Genomic DNA, 23,878 nt, shown 5'->3' with positions numbered 1-23,878 from the left:
TGAAAGGGTTCACAATTTAGTTTTGCTCACCATACCCCTAAATATCATAAAATGAAGAGAAAGAAGAAAACATGGCTTCATGCTATCAGCAAGATCAGGTATTCCACTAAATATTTCAAACTGACCTAATATACTTCTAAGAGCTAAAGAGACTGCAACAGTCCTTTCAAAACATCTGCAACTAAGGTCAAGGTGGAGTTTATTTACCTGGAATGATGCACACAATGCCTATTTAATATGTATTATGGCAACTCAATTCTTAGTTCAACTACATTATATATACATTAAAACAAGAGCAGGATAGCTTTAAAAGTCCACCCTTACTATTTTAAAGGATCATATTATGACTACATAATACTTTGCTTGGAGCTTACGGATAACAACTTTGTCTTACCATGGGTCACGGAATCTACCAAGACGTGTAAGTCTGAATAACAACAAAACCATTCTTATCAAAGTTCTCCTTTACAGAAATGTAGATTATAAGGCATCAGTTATAGCAACTGCCTCCTGGGAGGGGATGAGGATGGCTGGGCACAGAGACAGATTATTTTTCATTTAACATTCCTTGATATCTTTAAAACTGTATTTACCATGTACCTATTTAAAAACTGATATTTGTAAAAAGTTGTGGAACAAGCACACTACAATTGATACGGTAAGTGCAGTCAATCCAAGAAGTCCAAGAAAGGAAAACATAGAAATCAGTTGCATACCAGTGAATGATGGAAACCAATGTATGAAACAAAAGTTGAGCTTATTGCATAATGAGTCATGCATTTTCTCCCCTATTTTCTTAGGTTTAGTGATATTTTCTTTAAGGGGGAACTGTGGAAGTGCGTATACACACTCATATAGCCATTTATCTCTCCATATATAGCCATTTATCTCCATATATAGCCATTTATCATTATCTCTCTATTTGCACACACACGTATCAAATATAGGACCAGCTTTTAGCAACTGCTCAAGGACATGTGGTAGTATGTGTTTCTGTTGAGGAAAATGACTGTTTGCTGGAAGCCAGGTCTGCCAATGCTAATTCTATGTAGAATTATGAGCTGTAATCCTTCAATAATGGCAAATGTATTCTTACAGGTAACCATGTATGCTAGATGCATTTCCCTCAGGAATAATCAATTTTCCATTCTAAATTCAAGGAACACTAAAATAGAATACCCTTTGCAAAGAGACTAAGATAAGTAGAGGATTTGCAGAAACTATTGTGAACTAATGTCTTGAAGGTAAAAAGAAAAAACAAATCACTGTTTTTGCTCATTAAACTGAATTCAGTCATCAATGTACCAATTTGTACAAGTAGGCAACAGGCTAGTTAAACTTACTGTTCTTGGTCCCATCTCTAATGGCATAGTTGAAGAGCAAACACTCTAATGTCATTAGTCCAGCCCCCACAATAAAGTACAACAAACAAAAATAGAGACAGTTATTTGTAAATGTAAAAACAACAAAAATCTTTTTTTTTTGCAAAGAATTAACGCAGTCTTTTCCATGCTTCATTTACTTACTATCTAGTTACATATTAGGAAAGTCCAGATCATTATACAGCAGGAAGAATTAAGTACAGATTTTCTCTTGCCTAAGCAAAAGAGGTGAAGTTCTTTTGGCATGGAGAGTTAAAAGCTTTTAGACGTGGAAGACGTCAATGTCTGCAACCTATGCTTAAGAATATAATAAAAATCTTTCCAAACAATCATTAAGGATCCATGATGTATTCCACACAATAGAGAAACTACATGTTCAAAATTTTACCTCTAAATAAATCAGAAAATTCACAGAACCAAGAAAATGGAGGAAAGAATGAGACAGAGAATTCTAGCCTACAACAACCACAGGGTTTTCTCTCTTTCCAAATGTTTCCAAGAACAGTTTCCAAGGCTTGCTCTCCCCTCTACTGCTCCACAGTGTAAAACTACTGGAAAGAGTTACTTCCACAAATCATCATCACTGTATAAACTATCTATTATGTAATGGCACAGTAGTTATGATTCTTTCAACTTTATCATTAGATACACACTCAAGTATTTGTAGGTGAAAAGATACAATAGTGGGTGGGCTTTATCATAATACTTTATCTGCCATACATTAAAAAAAAAAGATTTGGGGGAACCTGGCAGGCTTAGTAGGGCATGCAAGTCTTGGTCTCGGGGTTGTGAGTTTGAGCCCCCCGTCAGGTGTAGAGATTACTTCAAAATAAAATCTTAAAAAAAAAAGATTTTAAAAAACAGAGGAAACAAGACAGGGACAACGCTGTTAATTGCTGAAGCTGGGTAATGGGTAGTTTCATTATACTAGTCACTGTATTTCTGTGTATGCTTGAACATTTCCATAATAAACATATTTAAAAGACTTGTGTGAATGTTTGAAAACAACTGAGAAGACATTTCTTGATCTGCAGACTGACAGAGTCATCTTGATTCTTCTCTTGGCTGGCTATGAGATATGCGAAGTATTCAGAACTATGTTGTTTTCACACAGCACTATATGTATGAGAATCATTTGTTAGTTCCTTTAGCTCTAGTTTACTATGTAACATTTAATGTCTAGTCTCTATAACAAACTGAAATAGTTTGTCCTTCCTCCTCTTTCCTTCTCTTCTCTATTTTCCTGCCTTCTTTTTTCCCTCCTTCCTTTCTCTTTCTCTCTTTGCTTTCCAAAAAACTTTTGAAAATCACCTAATTAATATTATATGAATACATGTTTATAATAAACTTCAAAGAACATGAAGTAAAAAAAATGAAAGGCTTACTGGAAATAGTGAACAGTGATTTTAATGATAATCTTGCAGAAAATCAAATGTTCTTCTGGCTTTTCAGAAATCTTAAGGTTGAGGGTCTTACCTGTTAAGTAAAAATTTCAGAGTCTTAAAGCAACCATTACAAAGGACCTTCAGGGTAAAGCCTTTTAGAATGCAGTGGATGCCAAGAAAAATCTCACTCCCTATAAAATTACTAAGGGAATGAAGATACTCAAAACAAAGAAGTCTAGGAGAAATTTTCAATTTGCATCAATAAATTAGAATTGCTAAGTAAAACTTCTTTCCATAGCTTTGAAAATGCACACATACTAGGATAGAGCCACACTTATCCAGATGACCACTTAAGAACAGAAGAGATATGATTCAGCACCAATGTTTTATCTTCACTGCTGTTTGTTAACAACAAAGCATCTTTAGCCATGCCATCTGGTAGTATCTTAGTCATAAAGCACTTCGAATTGAGACAGGCAAGAAAGACGTCCAGAGAGAACAAGGATACTATTTCTATTAATACCAACTACAACTAACAGCTATCTCTAGTGAGTTTTTATTCTATCCAAGATAATGTGTAAAGCTTTTTGGATGAATAGCCTTATTTAATCTAACTAACAACAATCTATAATGTATTATTAACTTCCCATTTCAAAAGCCCAGAGAGGTTATTTGCCCCAAATCACTAGCATTTAGTAGAAATGGAATTTACAACTGCAAACTCCAAAGACCAAGTTCTTAATCTCAAGCATAAACTGCCTCAACTCATCATGGCTTTACCTAATAGGTTCTTTATTTTAAAATAAAATTTTCATATAAACATATAAAAGATGTTTATCCTCAAATATCAACTGTTCATTGATTTAGTCTCCATGATGTCTGTGTTCCATGTCTCCTTAATTTAATGTAATCATTTTATCATCTTAATAAACATCTATGTATCCTGATCTGAGTTACCATATAATGCTATCAAACAATGGAGAAAAATTACCTTGACCAGAAGTTCACAACACAAGGAAGTTGCAGACATTCAAGGGAGCTTTACATGTAGTGACAGAAACAAAGAAAGTACTTTGGGCCACAACTCTACATTCTCTATAATACCCTTGAGGAATTAGAAGACTTCATGTTAGAAAATATTGAATTGGTCTTATACTTAAAAGCCAACTGACATAGCCATGGAAGGACCACTGGCACTTGGAATATAGCGTTGGAAGGCAGCAAAGTGCCCAAGAGGAAGAAAACAAACAAACAAACAAACAAACAAAAACCAAAAATAACCACTAGCCTCAAAATACTCCTTATAAATCTCAGTCTGACCCAGACTTGACATCCTATAAGAGTGATTCTGATGTTCTTCATGTGGTCATAAAATACAAAGAGAGCATAGTAGAAAAGGCAAAGAAACCAATGGTATAAAAGCAATGAAGGCAATTCAGTGTTTCTTGTCTCTCTACCAAGTTCCACAAAATCACATGGCAAAATGCCTCCTGTCATATGACAACAATAAGGAGAACAGATTCAAACTGGAAAGAGACAATCTATGGCATTCACCCACCTCCCTTATGCCTCGGTCACTGGATGGTTACCTTTAGTAAGACAGATCATGCGAAAAATTTTTTTCTAAAAAGGAGAAATTCAGTGATGATAAAAAGCCTATACAACATCAAAGCTAAAGTAAAGCTTTGACTTAAGCGAGAACACACATGCAAGATGGACAAATAGAGATATAATCAAGAACTGAGCAGCAAGGCTCAACTACAGAGGCTGCCCAGTATTTTCCACTTTTTTGGAGTAATAACTAAAAACTATTTTACAGTCAGTAGAGCCTGAGACCTATAACACAGCAGAAATTATTATTTTTGTCTCAGTTAAAGGACAGTGGGTAAGAGCAGCCCTTTTATTAATGGCAAAGAAGTGTAGATACACACATAAGCAACACTACCATAAAGCAGAGATTTTTGTTTTAACAAAATCCATATTTATGTGATTATATTTCCTATGGTTGAGAGCAGCTATAATTAATGGATTTCCCTCCTTCTCTTAATGCAGCCATTTGTCAATTCAAATACAGAATGTCCAATCAATTTTGATGTATTTAGTAAGCAATTTGTCAAATGGTGCTATAATCCGGTTAATATATTAATTCTTGTCATGGAGAGAGTTCTGACAACTACAGTTGACCTTTAAACAAAGCAGGGGCTAGGGGTGCCAAACTCCCCACAGTCAAAAATCCACATATAACTTTTGACTCTCCCAAAACTTACTGCTAATTGCCTACTATTGACCGGAAGTCATACCAATAAACAATAAAGTAAGCTAGAAAAAAGAAAATGTTATTAAGAAAATAATAAGGAAGAAAAAATAAATTTACAGTACTGCTATAAAAAAATTCACGTATAAGGAGACCCATGCAGTTCAAACCCATGTTGTTCAACGGTCAACCATAAGTGGTTTTCTATAACTGGTTTGGAAAGAAAAATCTGTACTGGGTCTCACAGGTTATTCTTGGGAGATAACACCTCTATATCCCAATATCTGAGAGCATGCCATAGCACATCACTTAATAGGAAAACTACTTTGCCGGAATAAAGATACCTGGGTTCCACTGGACAATGTGGCTGATTCCTTGTAATCAGCTGGGTTTCTCTCAATCCCTGTGTGTCTCATATGTTTTTAGTAAAGTTAGCAAGCCAATACATGTGACACTAAACACAAAATAAGTAGGCTTCTAAGAGAGGAACAAGGCTTTACTAAGGAAATGCATGCATCTTAAACTTAAAAAGTACTTCTAGGGGTGCCTGGGTGGCGCAGTCGGTTGGGCGTCCGACTTCAGCCAGGTCACGATCTCGCGGTCCGTGAGTTTGAGCCCCGCGTCAGGCTCTGGGCTGATGGCTCAGAGCCTGGAGCCTGTTTCCGATTCTGTGTCTCCCTCTCTCTCTGCCCCACCCCCGTTCATGCTCTGTCTCTCTCTGTCCCAAAAATAAGTAAACGTTGAAAAAATAAAAAATAAAAAAAAAAGTACTTCTATAAACATTTTCCCCTATTCTAAAATTTTCTGCATATGAATTGCTAAGGAAGTAGTCTCAATCTTTTATTTTCCCTACCCCAACATTCTTCAGGCAAGAACTCACCAGTACTTAACACACACAGTGTACTAAGGCCACACAGTTAGTTACTGGCAGTCAAGCTTCACTTTACACGGTGTGAAGCTCTGGACGTGACAGGTTTTTTGCTTTGTAAATATATTTCATCTGCTAATTACTATGCTATCTCCATCTTTTTCCAGGTCTATCTATGTACTAGGAGCCAGAGATAGAACAACTAGATGTGCAAGGATTTCTGGTCCGGGGTCCAAGTTCATATCACACTAGAAATCTGGACTATAGTAACCAAGAAAGGGTCAAATCCTTTCTCAAACTTTTCAACTGGGAGATTTAACCACTACCAGTTTGGGCAGAGCAGAGGACTAGAAGACAGGTTTTTAATATGTCACAGATAACTTCCAGAGCACCTGGGTATATTTGGCAAATAGTTTCCAAATATGATAGCTCTCTCCATGCACTACATCCAAATCTCTATATTTCTCTATCAGAAAATACAAGAGTAGAGATGAAGGCAAACCCCTTCTAGAGAACAAAACTGAAAAATATGGCAACAATTTTTTTTTTGAATTACAAGAAAAAAAAAGGAAAACTACACTTATCTTCCAGACATTAGAATCCCCTTAACCCATTTATGAACCATGAAAGAGCAAAGAGAAAAAAAATTGCCAAAGTGACTTGGCACAAGGCTGTGTATTTTAAAACCTAAAATGTGTATTGGTCCTCCAGACTACCAGACGTCCCATTGTTTCATGTGTCTGCTGAGAAAGGTGCCCTATGTGTCAGAAAAGCACACTGAATATTTTTCAATGACCCAGGGGGCAAAGGTCACTTATTATAAATGGATAATGAGACCTAATGCAGTGCTCTGGGTATGGACAAAGAAAGAGTCTATCCATAGCCCCTGGTGGATTGGTCATTCAAGCTTTTATTTCCTCTCCACACTTAATGGAGTCAAACAATTGACAGAAATTCTATAGAGAAGGCTGAAACTGAGAGAAACAACTGTATTCTAACTCTGATAGACAGACACAAATAGCGACCCTGAAATGGCGCCAGAACTCCTGTTACCACTAACATAGCAGACAGCTGTAGCATTCCCCCTAAATTCCCATTTAGTCATTTGTTAGCAATTAACCTTACTGATGGAAGTGATGGCACATCAAACCACAAGCTCCTGCCAATATCAACCCATTACATTATCGCAGGTAAGCAGACACAGATCATTCTGCTCTAGCTCCTTCTTTTTGAAGAAAAGAAGTAAACAAATATCCCCATACCCTCCACCCTATATTCCCACTAATCAACTGACAAAATGAACATTCAGGGATATCAGGGTCTGAATATACGAACCTTAAACTCAGGTGGGATAGTATAAATGACATCAGAAGCCAAGGTACTCATGGACTAGAGGCTTTGTAATCTACAAATTATTTTTCTTTAACCAATCAGAATCAGTGTCCTTTCCTAGTCAAATCTACCAATCCACTGATAATAAACAGTAATAGTGTCAATGAAAAGGAATGTATACTCTAACCTGTACCTGAAAAAAGGAAGTCATAAAACAACCTAACAAACATTAAGATACTAGTATCACTTACAATTCTGTAAAATAAGGACATTTAAAAATACAAAACAAGGGGGGCATCTGGGTGGCTCAGTCAGTTAAGCATCCGACTTCAGCTCAGGTCATGATCTCACAGCTTGTGAGTTCAAGCCCCGTGTTGGGCTCTGTGCTGACAGCTCAGAGCCTGGAACCTGCTTGGGATTCTGTGTCTCCCTCTCTCTCTGCCCCTCCCCACTCATGCTGTGTCTCTCTTCTTCAAAAATAAATAAACATTAAAAAAATTAACAACAAAAAATAAAAATACAAAACAGCCCTTTAAAAAAAAAACTTTCCTTTTGTTTCGTTTCAAATTTAAGGACAATTAAGACAGGAAGGTGGACTGACATGTAAACTATTTTTTTCCCCAAATGGTAAATGCTCAAGCAAATGACAGGAATGCTAAGGTTCACTTCAGAATGGAGTATATAGGTCATTACATCGTAACAAACAGGGCTTCTGGTTGAAACATCTCGACAATAAATCAGCAGTGACAGAAAAACCCAAGGAACTATTCCATAAATGTGAAGCTCTACATAAAGATATGGGTATCAATAAGAAGTATATCTCCCAGAGACACAAAGAGAAAGAAGAAGGAAAAAGGGTAATCTAATCTAAACTATTCAATCCATAATTTATCAAGTTTGCAGATTGTTGATGGTAGTTTCCTTTATTCAACATCTTTACATTGAAGAAAAGGTATTTAATTTCATAGTGTTCCCCAAGTTATACAACATATATATGGCTAAATTCGGGGTCAATATATATTAAACTTGAGGTCTCTTGAAGAAAAACACTCATCTCACTAAAATTATCTATGGAAGGACATGTCAAGTTGATAAAATTAAGTACAAATAAGAGAAATCATCGAATACAATTCAGTCTGAAGTGGTTTCTTAACTACCTCAGATATTCAGACCTGGATAGAGCAGTATGACACACCCAAGGACCAACAATAGACTATAAATACTCTTTAAATAAGTCCTACATTACAAGTTTCCTCTACAAGAGAAAAACATTTCTTTCTTCCCCTTCCACCCTACCCACTCTTGGGCAAATATTTATTATGGACAATGCAAGGAAATATTGTTGAGTACCTCCATCATACTTGGTACATACCACAGCAGCAATGCAATCCAGGATGTTAAGTTAAATCCGATGTCACATTCAAAAGAGAGCAGCTCAGAAAAGCACTGCATATTTAATTGCTTTTCCGAGGCACTGACAATGACCATAGGAGATAAGACCAGTGATTTTTTTCCTTTTTGTATCAATATGTTCAAAATATATCACCACTATATTGTAAAACCAATAAAACAATAGGATAGTAAAATTCTAAAATAACTTCATTCTGAAGTCAAAAGTATGACTTTATATTACAAGGGAAAATATTTGCTATTTCTATTTTCATGGTTATAGCTGGTAGGACAGTAGTACAAAATCTGTTGGGAATCAGATCTCTAGATTCTAATCTTAAATACACTGTTGACTTGTGATTTTTATACTTTTATATGTAACATAAATCTCAATACTATTTTCAGGTACTATCTCCTTCATTATATATAAAGACTAAAATAAAAGTGCTACTGAAGTGTAAGAGATTAGTAAAGCAATAACATGTTTTGAAACCATACATACCAAGAGAGAGCCTAGCTATTCAAAAGAAACTCAGAACTTAGTTCTCTTTAGTATAATAATAAACTAAGATTTCTGTCAAAGCAACACTATTCCTTGAAAGTAATGTTCCAGTTGGAGCTTTTAGAGTGATTTTTAGAGTGAATACCACCTTCTTACATGTCGTACTGTCTAGAGAATCACAATGCAACCTTACTGCTTCTTTCTACACTCTTGCTGGGATAAGATTATTTCATAGAAAGTGTACCTGCATTACCAATTACATCCCAAAAAACCCCACAAAAAAAAAAAGAAAAACAAAGAAACAAAACAAAACTCAGTAGGGAGCTGCAACCTGTAAACACACATATGGAAGTTTTGGGGTTATTTCTAAAAGCCTACTGAACATTACCACAGGTACCAATACAGAAGCCACAATGCAATCACCAATTCTCTTTCCTACTCTAGACAACATAGTTCGGTTAATGTTGCAATGAATGGCATAAGCTATTGCCCAAGCCAGTCATCCTTTCCTCCTCACTTTTCTTCAGTCACCTTACATAGTTCTAAATCCTAGAGATTTAACCTCCTCAGCCACTTCTCTCCAGCCCCACTAATAACTAACTTCTTTCTTCTTTGAACTTTTGTACCAATTAATTCATGCTATCAACATAGCACTTATCACAATGTGTTATAGTCACTCACATATATCTTTCTTATTTGTGTTTATGTTAGAGGCAAAAAGTAAAAAGAGTCAGAAGTAAAACTGCAGAAGTGGTGTAATGCAAGATAATAATTAAGATAATACACAGGTTTCAAGCAACTGAAGCTTAAAAAATAATTATGATCATACATTACCACTACTGGCCACATAAGAGAGACTTGATTTTCATTATCTCCTAAAATAACTAAATTAGGCCTAAGCAAAAGGCAATTTGGAACCTCCATAATAAAGCTTAAGAATAGGCATAGAAAGAATCACATTTATTACAAGTAATATGAATGCATCCTAGGAGTAAAGAACAATCCACCACTTAACAACATGAAACTGAAAATGCCCAGCATCTTATCAAAAATCATTAGGGATATAAAGAAGCAAGAAAACACACCCCAGACCTAGGAGAACAATCAATCAATAGAAAAACCTCCAAGAAACACCATAGTGGTAAAAGGAAATAGAACCCTGAGATTCCAGAAGAGCCATTATAAAACAAATGTTCCATATGTTCAAACACATACATGATGAGGAAAGAAATGAAAGATATAAAAAAGATCCAAATGGGACTGCCAGTGATGAAAAATATGATACCTGAAATTTTAAAAATATGTTGAATGAAATTAACAGCAGATTAGGCCGAGTAGAAGACCTAATGTATTTAAATATGTAGAGGGGCACCTGGGTAGCTTAGTCAGTTGAATGTCCAACTCTTCATTTTGGCTCAGGTCATGATCTCATGGTTTGTGAGATCAAGCCCTGTGTTGGGCTCTGCACTGGTGGTGTGGAGCCTGCTTGGGATTCTCTCTCACTCTCTCTCTGCCTTTCCCCCTGCCAGCATGCATGTACACACTCTCTCAAAATAAACTTTTTAAAAGAGGTAGAATACTATATGAAATCAGAGAGAAAAAGAAAGAATTTTTAAAAATGAAAAAAATTCAGTAAGCTGGGAAAATATCAGGTGGTCAACATACATATAACTGGAGTCACAAAAGGAGAGAAGGGAAGTGACAGAAAAAAATATTTGAACATGTAATTCCATAAAAGTGTTCAAATTTCACAAAAACTATAAATTCACAAGTCCAAGAATCTCATAAACCCCAAGCAGAAGAAAACCACCCCATGACATCATAGTTTAATTGATTTTTCCTGTTTTTTTTCTATATTTTCTATTTCTTCTACTGTTTTTGTTTTCTATTTCACTGATTTCCATTCTGATCTTCATCATGTTCTTTCTTTTGCCTCAATTTACTCTACTTTTTCTAGTTTCTGAATGTGGAAGCTGAGGCCATTGCTTTCAGAACTTTCTCTTTCATAACATTAGGCATTATTTAGTCCTATAAATTTGCTCTTGAAAACTGAGGTAGTGCCACCCCATGCATTTTTTTCTATTTTTCTTTAAAGTGTTTATTTTGAAATGATTATAGATTCATGAGAAGCTGCAAAATAATATAGAGTAGTCTTCTGTATAGCCTTCAGCTAGTTTCAAAACCAGTAAATTGCTATTGGTACAATCCACAGACCTTATGCAGATTTCATGAGTTTTGTATATTCAGTTTTACATACACTCATTTTGTGTAAGGGTATGTATATGTTCGTGTAGAGTTCTATCAAATTCTGCCATGTGTTAATTTGTGTGACCTCTACTACAATCAAGATACAGAACTATGCCATCACTACAAAGATCGACCTAACCCTTTACAGTCATGTTCAGTATCTTCCCTTCTATTTTGTCTCTAAGGCCTGGTCAACACTAATCTGTTATTCATTTCTAGAATTCTGTCATTTTGAGAATGTTATATAAATGAATTCTTTTTTGTCTCTTGGTGCTTTTAAGATCTGTAGTAAACAAACTTCTGAGACTGGCTTTCTCACTTGGCATAATGTCCTCGAGATTCAGCCAATTTGTTGCATATATTTACACTTCAATCCACTTTTTTTTTCTTGAATAGTATTCTAAGATATGGATCTTTTCTGTTGTAATTTTCATTCAGTTTAAAATAATTTCTAATTTCGCTTTTGATTTCCTCTTTGAACCATGTATTATTTTGAAGTATGTTGTTTAGTTTCCAAATATTTCTGGATTTTCCAGAGATCTGTTATTCATTTCTTATTTAATTCTATTGTGATCAGAGAATATATACTTTGTATGACTTGAAAGTTTTTCAATTTATTGAGACTTGTTTAATGGCTCAGAATATGGTCTATCCTGGTCATTGCTGTGCACTTGAAAAGAATGTGTATCATACTTTGTTGGATGAAATATTTCATGTAGTCTGATATTAATGTAGTAACTCAGGGTATCAAGTATGTTTCTCCTAAGCAGAATATAGTTGGGGCTTATTTTTTTATCCAATTTTAAAAACTGATTTTTTATTACAACATTTAGACCATTTATAACTCATATAAGTACTGATATGCTTTAGGGTTACATCATCATGCTTATCTATTTTTATTTCCTTTATTTCTTTTTATTTTCTTTCTTGGTGTAGGTTGCTTTTGGTTTCATTATATACATCACATGCATTTCATTATATACATTATATAAATTTAATTATATACATCAAAGTTTGCTTTCAAGTGATATTATACCACTCAAATATGCTATAAAAGCCTTAGAATAGCTCCATTTCCCACACTCCTGGCCTCAATGCTACTGTTGTCATACATTTACACACACACACACACACACACACAAAGACTACAATACATTATGTGTGTGTGTATTTTAAAGACTACAATACATTGATACTATTTTGGGGTTAACAGTAAATTTTAAAGAGACAGAAATCATTACCCCAAAACCCCGCATATTTTGTGTTTTAACCATATTCAGTGTTCTTCACTCCTTTCCATCTAGTATCATTTTTCTTCTGCAACTTCCTTTAACATTCCATACAGAACACATCTATGGCTGATCATTTTTTAAATTTTTTGTATATCTGAAAAATATGTTTATTTTGCCTTCCTTTTGAAGGATTTTTTTGGGGAAGGGGGACAGAATTCTAGGTTAACAGTTGCTTCCTTTCAGTACTTAAATCTGCCATTCTTACCTTTTTGTCTAGGTATGTAACATCTTTTTTTTTTTTCTTCAGCTGCTTTTAGACTTTTCTCTTTCTAAATGATTTTGAGCAATTTGATTATAATGTACTTTTTGGTATGGTTTTCTTCAAGATTCTTGTGCTTGAGATTTATTGACCTTCTCAGATCTGTGAATTTATAATTTATATCATATCTGGACATTTTTTGACTATTTCTCTTGTCATACAACCCCTCCTTCAGGGACTCTGCTTTCAAGTGCAGGTTATCCTACAGCTCAGTGAAACTGTTTAAAATACTGTTTTTACTGTGTTTCATTTTGGACAATTTGTCTTGGTCTATCTTCAAGTTCACTAGTATTTTCTTCCATGATTTCTAATTTATCTTCAATCTTATCCAGTACAACTTTCACATGTAGGCTTTCTTATCTAGAACTTTGATTTGAATCTTTAAAATTTCCCATGTCTCTGCTTATCTTTTCAAACATATGGAACACAGTTGCAATCACTCTTTTAGAGTCACTATTCCTGACCCTGTGTGAGCTCTAGGACTCTCTGGTGGTTGTTTCCTTGGCTTCTGGTGGTTTCCTACAACCACCAGTACTGTGCAGAATACTAGAGAAGGACCCTCTGCAGATGTTCAGAGTTCACATTCTGTGCAGATCCATTCTCTCTGATGGCTTAATCCAGAAAATTCTAGTTAGGAGTTAGCAAACAGTAAATAGGTAGTGCTTTGTGGGTCATTATTACTCAACTTTCTGGTTATAATTTTTAGGTGGCCAGAGACAACATATAAATGAAATGGTATGGCTGTTACAGGTGAACTTTATTTATGATAATAGCTCATAATACTTTGCTGGTAGATGCTCTTCCTTGGTCTTACTGGACTCTCAGCTCTGTGTCCTCTCTCTGTATTCCACTTGGATCCCCCCTTGCCCCCCCTCACTGCAGAACAGCCCAGAAACTCTTTCAAGGCAATAAATGGAGGCAGTTGTAAGGCTTGCCTCGTTTGTTTCCCATCTCTCAGGAACCACTGTCTTTCTCTTTTTAAAATGTTTATTCACTTTTTGAGAGACAGAGACAGAGTGTGAGCAGAGCAGGGGCAGAGAGAGAAGGAAACAGAGAATCCGAAACAGGCTCCAGGCTCTGAGCTGTTAGCACAGAGCCCGATGCAGGGCTCAAACTCACGAACCGTGAGATCATGACCTGAGCCGAAGTTGGACGCTTAACCGACTGAGCCACCCAGGCACCCCAGGAACCACTGTCTTTCAATATCTGGTATCCAGTAACTTGAAAACAGTTATATATTCTGTTTGAAAACATATATTCTGGGTTTTGTTGTTGTTTCAGGAAGAATGGTACAACCCAAATGGAACTTTGAGAAATACCCAATAAAAACATTATTTTCACACACATAAAATTTTAAATCCAATTGAAACATATATATCTAAAGTATATATTATATGTTTTAACCATTTTCTGTGTTTCTCATTCCTTTCCATATGGTGTCAAAAGTTCTGTCCACCTTTCCTATAATGCTTGTAAAGGTAGAGGAAAACAATTATATCCCAAATAAAACAGAGACAGATTCTATGGATCCCAGTTACCTTTCTATTGTGTATCAAGGCTATGTTTCTGTTGAATGATCTCCTGTTCCCATTTAACCAGGAAAATTCAATAAGCTTACGGAGGAACTTCTCACATACCCATGGATTATCTCAGAAAGAAGTTCAAAGTCTGACCTCCCCCCAATAAAGCTAGTTAATGTCAGCAACTTAAAAATACTGCTGCTGCCAAATTACCTGAAAGAAAAGGAGGAAACATTATTTTTCCCCTAAATAAAACTTTCCCAAATCAACTCAGTAAATCCTATCTTTAATTTATAATTTGGGAAGCACTGAAGCAGACTAAAGAAAAAGCTATTGTCTATTTTGGGGTCATATTCAAAGCAAAATGATATTTGTTAGTCTCTTCTAATGCTTATCTTTGTTTTTGGCAAAGTAATGCACTGAAATAAAGTGCTTATTTCAGAAAAGGTAATTACAGTATGCAATTTTTTTGAAGGGAGAAAATTTTTTATGTGTTAACACAAAAATTACTAATTTCCTCTGCTATAATCTTTTTATAAACTGTTCCCAAGATTTCTTATGACCAAAGCAAAACATTTTTTTCATATTAGATTCTTGACTTTTACCTTTACTGAGCCATACAGCAAGATTAGATTACCAACTGTACATTCATTTTACACATTTAAATTAATCAATGTACTCAAACAATTTGAATTTGCTGATATTTGACTTCTGTTTTACTTACTCAAAATGGTAATTTCCTAAGGTTCAACCTAATAACAAAGAAGACATCTCCACCTCTGTAGAGTAAGGAGCATTCTGGTATGATTCAATTTCTGATAGACCAAAATGCCTCAATTTTGCATCATTCCCATTCAATTAATACAGGTGGGAAATGTGACTTACAGTTAAGAACACAACATTTGGAGTTTTTGCTTCCTTCAGTTCAATGTTAGGTGAGAAGTCTTTAGTGTTTCAGGCAAGTTTCTCTTCTCCTCCCCCATCAGTCACCCTTTTGCCACATATGCAGAACTTTGTTTATCAACTAGCAGTGTACTTATTATGATTACAGGGCTGGAAGGGGAGTGGGGATTCCTTGCTAAACATCCTGCTCTCCTACTCTCTTCTCCCTGAGACAAAGTCTCTTTCCCATTTCCATTTACATCATACTTTGTCTACTATTATTATAATTTCCGGAGTTTGTACAAGTCTGCTTCACTTGATTCACAGATCCAAATACAACAAAGAAAATGTGTGTAACATCTGAGACGTTTGCAGTAGAGTTTTCCTCCAAATGGTTATATCTGAAAATACTTTGAGTAATATATTTATCAATTTTTCAAGTTGGCAAATAAGAGGTAATTTCCAATATGGTTAGGTAAAACAAAAGCTTCCCAGCATCAGGTATGGTATCCTTGTGTTTTAAGAGGTCACAACATCTTCTCAAATGGTTTCAGTAAGAGGAATTGGAGAGAAAGCAAGAGGGTAATAAGAACGTCTTCTTAATGAGGCTCTAACTTGCATAAAGGAGCCAACAGATGGGCAGGTAAAGACATTCTCTCTAAACTGGCTCCAGCATTGCTTTTACCAATTGTTATTTCAGGCTTTTATTCCTCTGACGCCGATGTCCATCTTTTGCATATTTAATTGCTTCAGTCCTGTAATACACGGGCATGTCCAAGGACTCTCAATCAAACAGACTTTCTTTGTGTAAGAAAACAGGACTTTAAAATCAGGCTAATTCTGTGTCCCTACCATCAGTGTAAAGAAGTAGTATAATAATTATTACAAAAATACTTATCTCCTAGGTGTTTTTATACCCTATTAAATCATATCTACAGTGACATTTCACAAAATCAGAGAAAACAAATTAATTATATTCGCCATTTGGAAAACAGATATTACAACATGGCCAGTATCGCATAGTTAGCATAGGTATTTCATTATTAACTCTCTGAAGTCTATTATTTGGAATTCAGTACTTTTGAGACAAGAAACAAAGATAAAGAGTGATGCTTAAACTGTTTTACAGTTTTTACAGAACTTCAGCATCCCTTCATTGACCATAATAACATCTTTATTAAGAGCAAGTGTTGTTATTAATATTTTACACTTATCAAATTATTGAGAGGTGGTTTGGTACTGGAACTCGGGCCTCTTTATCCTTGGCCTAAGCTAGTCCATCTGGAATGGTCTAACATGAAATGCATTTATATTACATATTTTAACTAGAAACTGTAGAATCATCAGTGACTACTTTCTTACAAATTATCTCTAATTCTTTTCTATTCCAACTCTGCAACATCTCACAGGTTTGTCCTGTCTTCTCTGTAATACAGACATAATTAAAGCCATCTCACCTTGCTCCAGGGTTACCGAGCCTCCACACCCCTCCCCTCCTCTGAACCTCCCATTACAACACTGTCAGAGCGATCTTTCTAAAATGCAGTTCTGATGGTGTCATTCCAACGCTTGAAAACATTTGGTGGTTTGCTACTGCCTATAGTGGTAGTTCTTAAACTGTGCACCTGGGGATCTCTGTAACTCGAAGAATTAGACAAAGGTGTTTACAGCTGTTAAAATCAAGTAATGTCAATCAGCTTAATTTGCCAGGACACAAAAATCAAGGGACAGAGCTGCATTTGGTTTATGCCCCTATCTTTGTCTTATATATCTGGGACTTGTTACTATTTGTCTATGGAACACAATAAATAACAAAATATCAGAATAACAAAACAAAGAAAACCATTATTAATTCTGAGTCAACTCTTCTTAATTCAACACTATTTTCACCACTGTTGAGAGGCAGGGAGAAAATGTTCTCCTGATTTTCATGTGATATTATACAAATTACATTTTTTCCCCAATTCAAATGATAAAAATTAAATACATGCTTCAATAACCTAGAACCTAACAACTTTTATATATTCTGCTTCTTGAACCTGAAAATGACTTACCACACCCCCCTGTGAGGGCTTTAGCAACTAAAGTCATTGCCCTCACAGTTACTAATATACCCATCTCATTTTATTTTACTTCTTTATTAAACGCCTGTCTCCTGCATTAGTGAAGCAACATATTCTTCATGTTAAATCACAAGTGCCTGACACACAGAAGTCACTCAGTAAATACATGCTGGAAGAATCAGTGAGTTCAATTTTATAAGAGAGCAAGGCGCCAACTATTTGTTACAATTATGGAGTTTCAGAAATTTCAAGGAAAGTCAGTAAATTTTCTGTTTCCAGTGTAATATGTAACACATTATAAACATAAAATAAAATAGTTTTAGAACTATTTTACTTCATGCTGCATAAAACGGCCAGGCAAGATAGTAAGTTCAATACAACAAAACTCCATTAAAAGCATGTCAATGTTGATTCTTTAGGAAGTTTCTTAAAAACATACAGTGCTCATAGCCATCAAGTGAAATTAAGGATCCAGTCAATTCTACAAAATTAAGTTATAATTGTAAAGAATTTTTAATTCTATGAACATAAACTGGATAATAAATACTAAATTGTCTTTCTATGTCTCCCCTGCAAAAAACGCTGTTTCCAGTTCACTGTACATTTTTCCCTTACGTGAAAAAAGACCGTGGATCAATCTCTATAAATGTTAGGGCTTAGATATGAAAGTAAACAAATAAATACCCCATGGAGTTGCAATCATTGCTTCATTGTTCCAAGTAAAATCCTACAAAAAGAAAAACCTGCTGATACTTTCACGGTGAGAAGTGCTTTTTCATGTCAGAAACAGATACCAAGTTTTATGAAGTTTATTATATCCTAGTATCCTAATTAAAAAAAAAAAACTCTGGAGACCATCAGATATACCCCCCATGAACTTATATAATTGCAGGAGTATATCTCATGGCCAAGTAATATGAATAGAGGCATACTTAATGTGTGCTAAAGCTTACGGTTTACTTTTATATTAAATTTCTTATTTGCCTCAATCTGATTGTTTACAGCCTATGGGCCAGTGGTCATATGCATGGCTGCATTAAAAGTCAGCATTTTAAGATGAAATCTCAAAATACTGTATGGAAAATAAAAAACAATGAGAACTACTTACGGCCAGCAAGCAGGAACTGATAATACTGGACTGCATCGGCAGCGAGGAGCAGAGGGTGGTTTGCATTAAATGGTGGTTGCAATTCATTCCATTGAGGAGTTCTAAGGAAACAGCAGAAGAATATTAATATTTAAGCTTAATAGATGGGATGTAAATCACCATCACTGTCACCACTTATAGACACTGATATAAACTCACACTATCTTTGCAATCATTAAAATGAACTTGTTGGAATGCTGAAACCTGAAATACAAGGTCATCTGCTTAAAAAGAATAAAAAGGTGGCAGGGAGTCATACAGTTAAGTAGAGCTGATATTAGTTTAATGGCAGAAGACCTACTAATAGCATAGACAAGACATTCAAAGCACTGGACAGAGAGGGAGTGTAGAATTCAAATGTCACAACTAAGTAGTTCTAATTTTACTTAATTTTGGACAACTGTTAGAGCTCACTATTCAGAATATGTGTATATTTTAAGATAAAATAAAGCAGGTAAAGTGGTTTTTAAAAAACACCATGCAGTTAAATTAATGGTTGACTTATTACAGACCTAATTAGTATTTGAGTTCCAAAATAAGCCACTTATTTCAACGATAGTGCAGTAATTTTAATTAGATCTGCCTGCTCCTAAATAGCTTGATAAATAAGATATTGATCAGATCAATCTGGTCCAGTAAAGTAGTAGTAAGAATGCTGGAGCCTCCCAAAATCAATATAAGAATATTTTAAATGTCAAAAGGAGAGGCTTATTTTCAGATCCATTTTTGTCTGTTTCCTTCCATACTTGTCAGGACAAATTTTTTTCTGCCTCTTCTGTAACACTGTACACTAAATTGAACAGGTATTATTCTAGATTTTATTTCTCCCTCTTTAATACTTGCTTATAAAGATTCTAATGATCACATACTTTTTAGAAGGACTCTGACTCTTAATAAACATTTCTACAGTGCTTAGCCATTATATCCTGGGGAATCACTTTAAAAGGAAACCTTCCAATCTATTTATATTAGTTTCCAGTCCCCTTAATGGCTGTTCCAATGTACTCTCTATTTTCAGTGAACGTGAGAATGGAAACAGAGGAAGCATAAAGCTCTATCTGTGAGACAGAAAACAACCCAAGTCCTAGAAAACATAACACAAAGATGCAAGGACAAAGTAATTCAAAAGGTGGCATACAGTAAAGACAACTGAAAGCATATGATCACACAAAAACTTGTATGTGAATGTTCTTAGCAGCATAATTCATGACAACTAAAAAGCGGAAATGTCATCAACTGATGGATAAACAAAATGTTTAAACAAATGGATACAAAATGCGGTATATCCATGCAGTGGACTATTATTTGGCCATAAAGAGGAATGATACATGTTACAACATGGATGGACCTTGAAAACATTATGCTAAATGAAGAAAGCCAAATGTAAAAGGTCACATTTTGTATGATTCCATTTATATGGAATGTCCATAGTGGGGAAATCCAAAGAGAAAGTAAATTGTGATTGTCTAGGGCTGAAGCGTTGGGGGAAAGTGGGGAGTGACTGCTAATGGGTACAGAGTTTCTTTTTGGGGGTGATGAAAATTGATTGTGGTGATGGGTACACTACTGTAGGGAAACCTACTGAAAATTCAGTTTAAATGGATTGTATGTACATTATATCTCAAAAAAGGAATTACTGATAAATGCAACAGCAGAGATGGATCAAAATAATTTTGCTGGGTGAAAAGCAGTAAGACAAAAAAGAGTACGCACACTATGATTCCATTTATATAAAATTCTAGAAATTATAAACTAACCTCTAGTTGCAGAGAGCGGTGATTGCCTGGAGTTCGGTGGGTGAGGTAGGGATAAAGAGGGGCAGGAGGGAAAGACAACAAAGAGGCGAAAGAAAACATTTGGGGGCAATGGATATTTTATAATGTTAATTATGGTGCCAGTTTCACAGACGTATACATATGTCAACTTTATCAAACTGTACATTTTTAATATTTTATACTTCAATAAAGCCACTAAAACAATGGAAAGAGGTACTAACCTAACCAGAGTCCAGCTGGCTCGAGGTGATGTCATCACTTCCAGTGGGGTGTCATCACTAATCTTGGGGGCAGTGCTGAGTGGTCGTGGCTCCATCATGTGCTCCACTAAGGTCCCATAGCAGCTAATAATGTAGAGAGATTCAACGACAACTTGTTTGGACTGATCTACAAACAGAAAAAGGGAACCTGGTTGTGTGATAATGGCATAAAAGTAGCACAGCATAAATTTTATAAGTTACTGACCTTTCAGAGGCTGAAAGAGACCTTTCTGAGGCTGTTGAGAGAAAATACAGCAGGAAATTTTTTACATGGTGCCTGCTCCCTGCCTAAAGGTTGCCTCTTGGAAGTAGATGCTAGTGAATATGAGAATCTCTGTGCTATCAAAATATTTTTAAATCTTAAGCAATTAATTTCAAGAATGTTGAAAATATACCAAAATTCTAATACAGTGAAACAATATTTCAGTTTTTTTATTTGTCTGCAATGTAATTTGTTCCACATTACAAAAAATGAATGACATCAGGTGGGACAGGGAAGGACTGACTGGAAAGGAACATTGTATGGACTAAGTATTTAGTTACAAGGGATGTACTAACTCAACTGCATGAGAGGCTCTCTGTATGCCTAAATTAGCCTAACTTCTCCTCTACTTTCTCTCAGAAAACTTTGTCTTTTAAATTTGGATTAAAATCAACAAATGAAAAACATGCAAGTCCTCCCCCTCCCCCCAAATCCTCTTTCTTCTTTCCTCTCCATGGGATCACTGGCCCCTATAGTAAATGAAGACCACTCATACTTTAAGGTCAGGTGCTGAATATGGATTTAATCAAATGACTTTATAAGGAGTACACATGTCCTCACGACCAAAACAGGTTTAATTCTCTATCTTGGGTTTTACAGTAAACCTAGGAGCATATAAAATCACTCATGAATGCTGGGTGGGTCACCTTATCTCCATGCCAGAGGAATCAATTACAGCTGATTTGAGAAAATGGCTAACGACCAGTCAGTCAGACATAAAGGAGTAGTAAGTTAAAAGGGTAATTAGAACAGAAGGGAGAAGCATTTGAAATCGAGTTTCACGGAGGGTTTTAACTAGTAACAAAAAGTCATTTTGATAGCATCATTAAAACTAAGGAGGTAACAAAAAAATAAAGATGGGATAAGAAAATGGAAGGCCTGCATACTCTACTGTATCCTTTCCCACTTAGGCAAGAAACCTGCTGTGCCTGAGATCCTATTTCCAAGGAAAGGGTCACAGAAAGGCGATAACAAGGGAGAGGGCTGATGTCTGACTGCCAGTATTAAGTGTAAAGCAGAGCCATTTTGCCAAGAACAATACAGCCTGTGGAACACGGCAGAAAAGTGCCTCGCTAACAACTCAGTTTCTGACCTACTTTAATAGTGCTAAAATAATAAAGACAAAGTCTTAACACTCAACATCAAATACCTGTTCCATGAATGCAGGCACTCTTCTACACAAGAAGGAATAATACACTAAAACTGTAATTATATAAATTTTAGGTACTGATCTTGGTGACTGAAGTAGGGATAAAAAACAAACTATATAAATTCAAAGAAGCAATGGTTACTGTAAAAGAGGACTCCTATTTCTGAGTGGGAGACTGTTTTTATCTTAATTTATAACACGACAAAGTTGTCGGTAGTTTTTGGTTTGTTTTTTAAAGTCAAGACTGAGCTTTAGAAAACCTGGGTTCAAACTCTGATACTATCACCTCCTAACTGGTGCTTTCAGCTAAGACATTTAAACTCGCTGATCTCAAGCTCTTTGTCTCTAAAACAGGGATAACAAGGGTTTTCCTTTCCACACCTCAGAGGCAATGGCATGAAATTAGCTTGTCAAAAATGTAATGAAAAAAAATGTATAATGGTATGGAATTAACAATGTTGAAGACACTTGTAGACTGTGGCCAATAAAACAAAATACAAACATTCAGATGGGCTAAAAGTTTATTTCACATTTATAGTGAGAGGATAGCCTTTCTCCTCCACGAGGCTTGAGTAGTTGAGGATGGATACGCTAACTGAATGGAAAATGGATTTAGAGAATACTGGGTCCAAGATTATTCAAGGAGAACCACTATGAATTTTACTAAAGGCAAATTTAAGCATCAGTAAACTACATACCTTTTTCTCTTTTCAGACCTGCATTATTTGCAAACCACGATCTGGACGTCCCAAACATTGCAGCCACGCAAAATTCTCCGCCCATTGATTTGCTGGGTGAGATTTGTGGAGGTGGTTTAACTTTGCTTAAAAAATAAAATGATAGTAAGAAAATTACCATGATGGAATCACAGACCTCAAGACAGTGACATATTTTCTTCAAAATTCTACCCTAAGTATTCAAACCCTTCAATGTGGACATGCATTTTGCCTTAAGTAATAATTGGCAGTGTGAGATTGCGTTCTGCAGTAAAAGTAAAATTAGTTCAAAATTCCAGAGTATTATGAGAATAGTAACTTATAAAAATGATAAAAATTAACTCCTTGAGTTATGTGCTGGTGAAATCCAACTCATTTCTTTTCAGATGAATAACATTTTTCTGGAGATTTTAAAGAACAATAGAATCAACATAAACATCTCACAATAATAAAATAGTTTATCATTTCATTTTGATATATAAGACGTGGGATTGACACACCATGTGTGAAAATAACGAGATGATACAGTTGAAAGCACACACCATGTGTGAAAATAACGAGATGATACAGAATGAAACCCTGCAAATGGTCTCAGCCACAATGCTATGCACGGTGAGACAATGAATGGGAAGATCTAGTGCTCTAGGGCAATATTCACTGATCTGCCTATTTGTTGTTTATTTTTTCTTCAAGGGTCTGTGAAAATGATGTGTCTGTTTTTGTTCTGTTCTTCACATATTTGAGGACACATTAAGTAACTGATGTAACTACCATAAAAAAGTACTTGCTTTCTTCTTTGTTTTCTCCAATTTAGCTTTCATACCATCAACTTCTAATATCAACCTTTCATCTTCTGTGACTCTTTTGACTTGGCAAAGACTTCCTCAAAACTCACTGACAATCCTGCTGACCACCTCAGATAAACAATGGTAAGGTTTTCTCTAATTCATACACCAGAAAATAGCCTTGCTGCATATTGGTCAAGATCACAGCCCAGCTGGGACACCAGAGCTCTGATGTTCCTACTCTGCTAGTCAGTCTCCAATGTCAAATAACATTATTTCTACCTTCTTTTGTTCACTATCCTCTATCTCTTTATCTTTTAATAAAGTATGATTAGGTAGAGAAAGATTGGGTTTTGGAGTCAGGAAGAAACCTGAATACTGCCACTTATTAGCTGGGTGATTTTGGTT

At 35.4% G+C, this 23,878-nt stretch overlaps 1 protein-coding gene across 1 annotated transcript in view; it reads right to left on the bottom strand.

The window, feature by feature from the left end:
- BCAS3 (BCAS3 microtubule associated cell migration factor) overlaps positions 1-23,878 on the bottom strand; it is a 628,358-nt gene that overhangs the window by 287,783 nt on the left and 316,697 nt on the right. Inside the window, exons 20-22 of the mRNA XM_047833397.1 lie at positions 22,668-22,792; positions 20,519-20,684; positions 18,484-18,584 (exon numbers count right to left, since the gene is read on the bottom strand). Of these exons, the coding sequence (XP_047689353.1) occupies positions 18,484-18,584; positions 20,519-20,684; positions 22,668-22,792 (392 nt within the window). The remainder of the gene's footprint in view (positions 1-18,483; positions 18,585-20,518; positions 20,685-22,667; positions 22,793-23,878) is intronic.

This window comes from Prionailurus viverrinus, chromosome E1 (assembly GCF_022837055.1).
Source record: "Prionailurus viverrinus isolate Anna chromosome E1, UM_Priviv_1.0, whole genome shotgun sequence".
NCBI classification, from domain to species: Eukaryota; Metazoa; Chordata; class Mammalia; order Carnivora; family Felidae; genus Prionailurus; species Prionailurus viverrinus.
The sequence above is the reverse complement of the archived record's forward strand: the minus strand, read 5'-3'. Positions and strand labels throughout refer to the sequence as shown.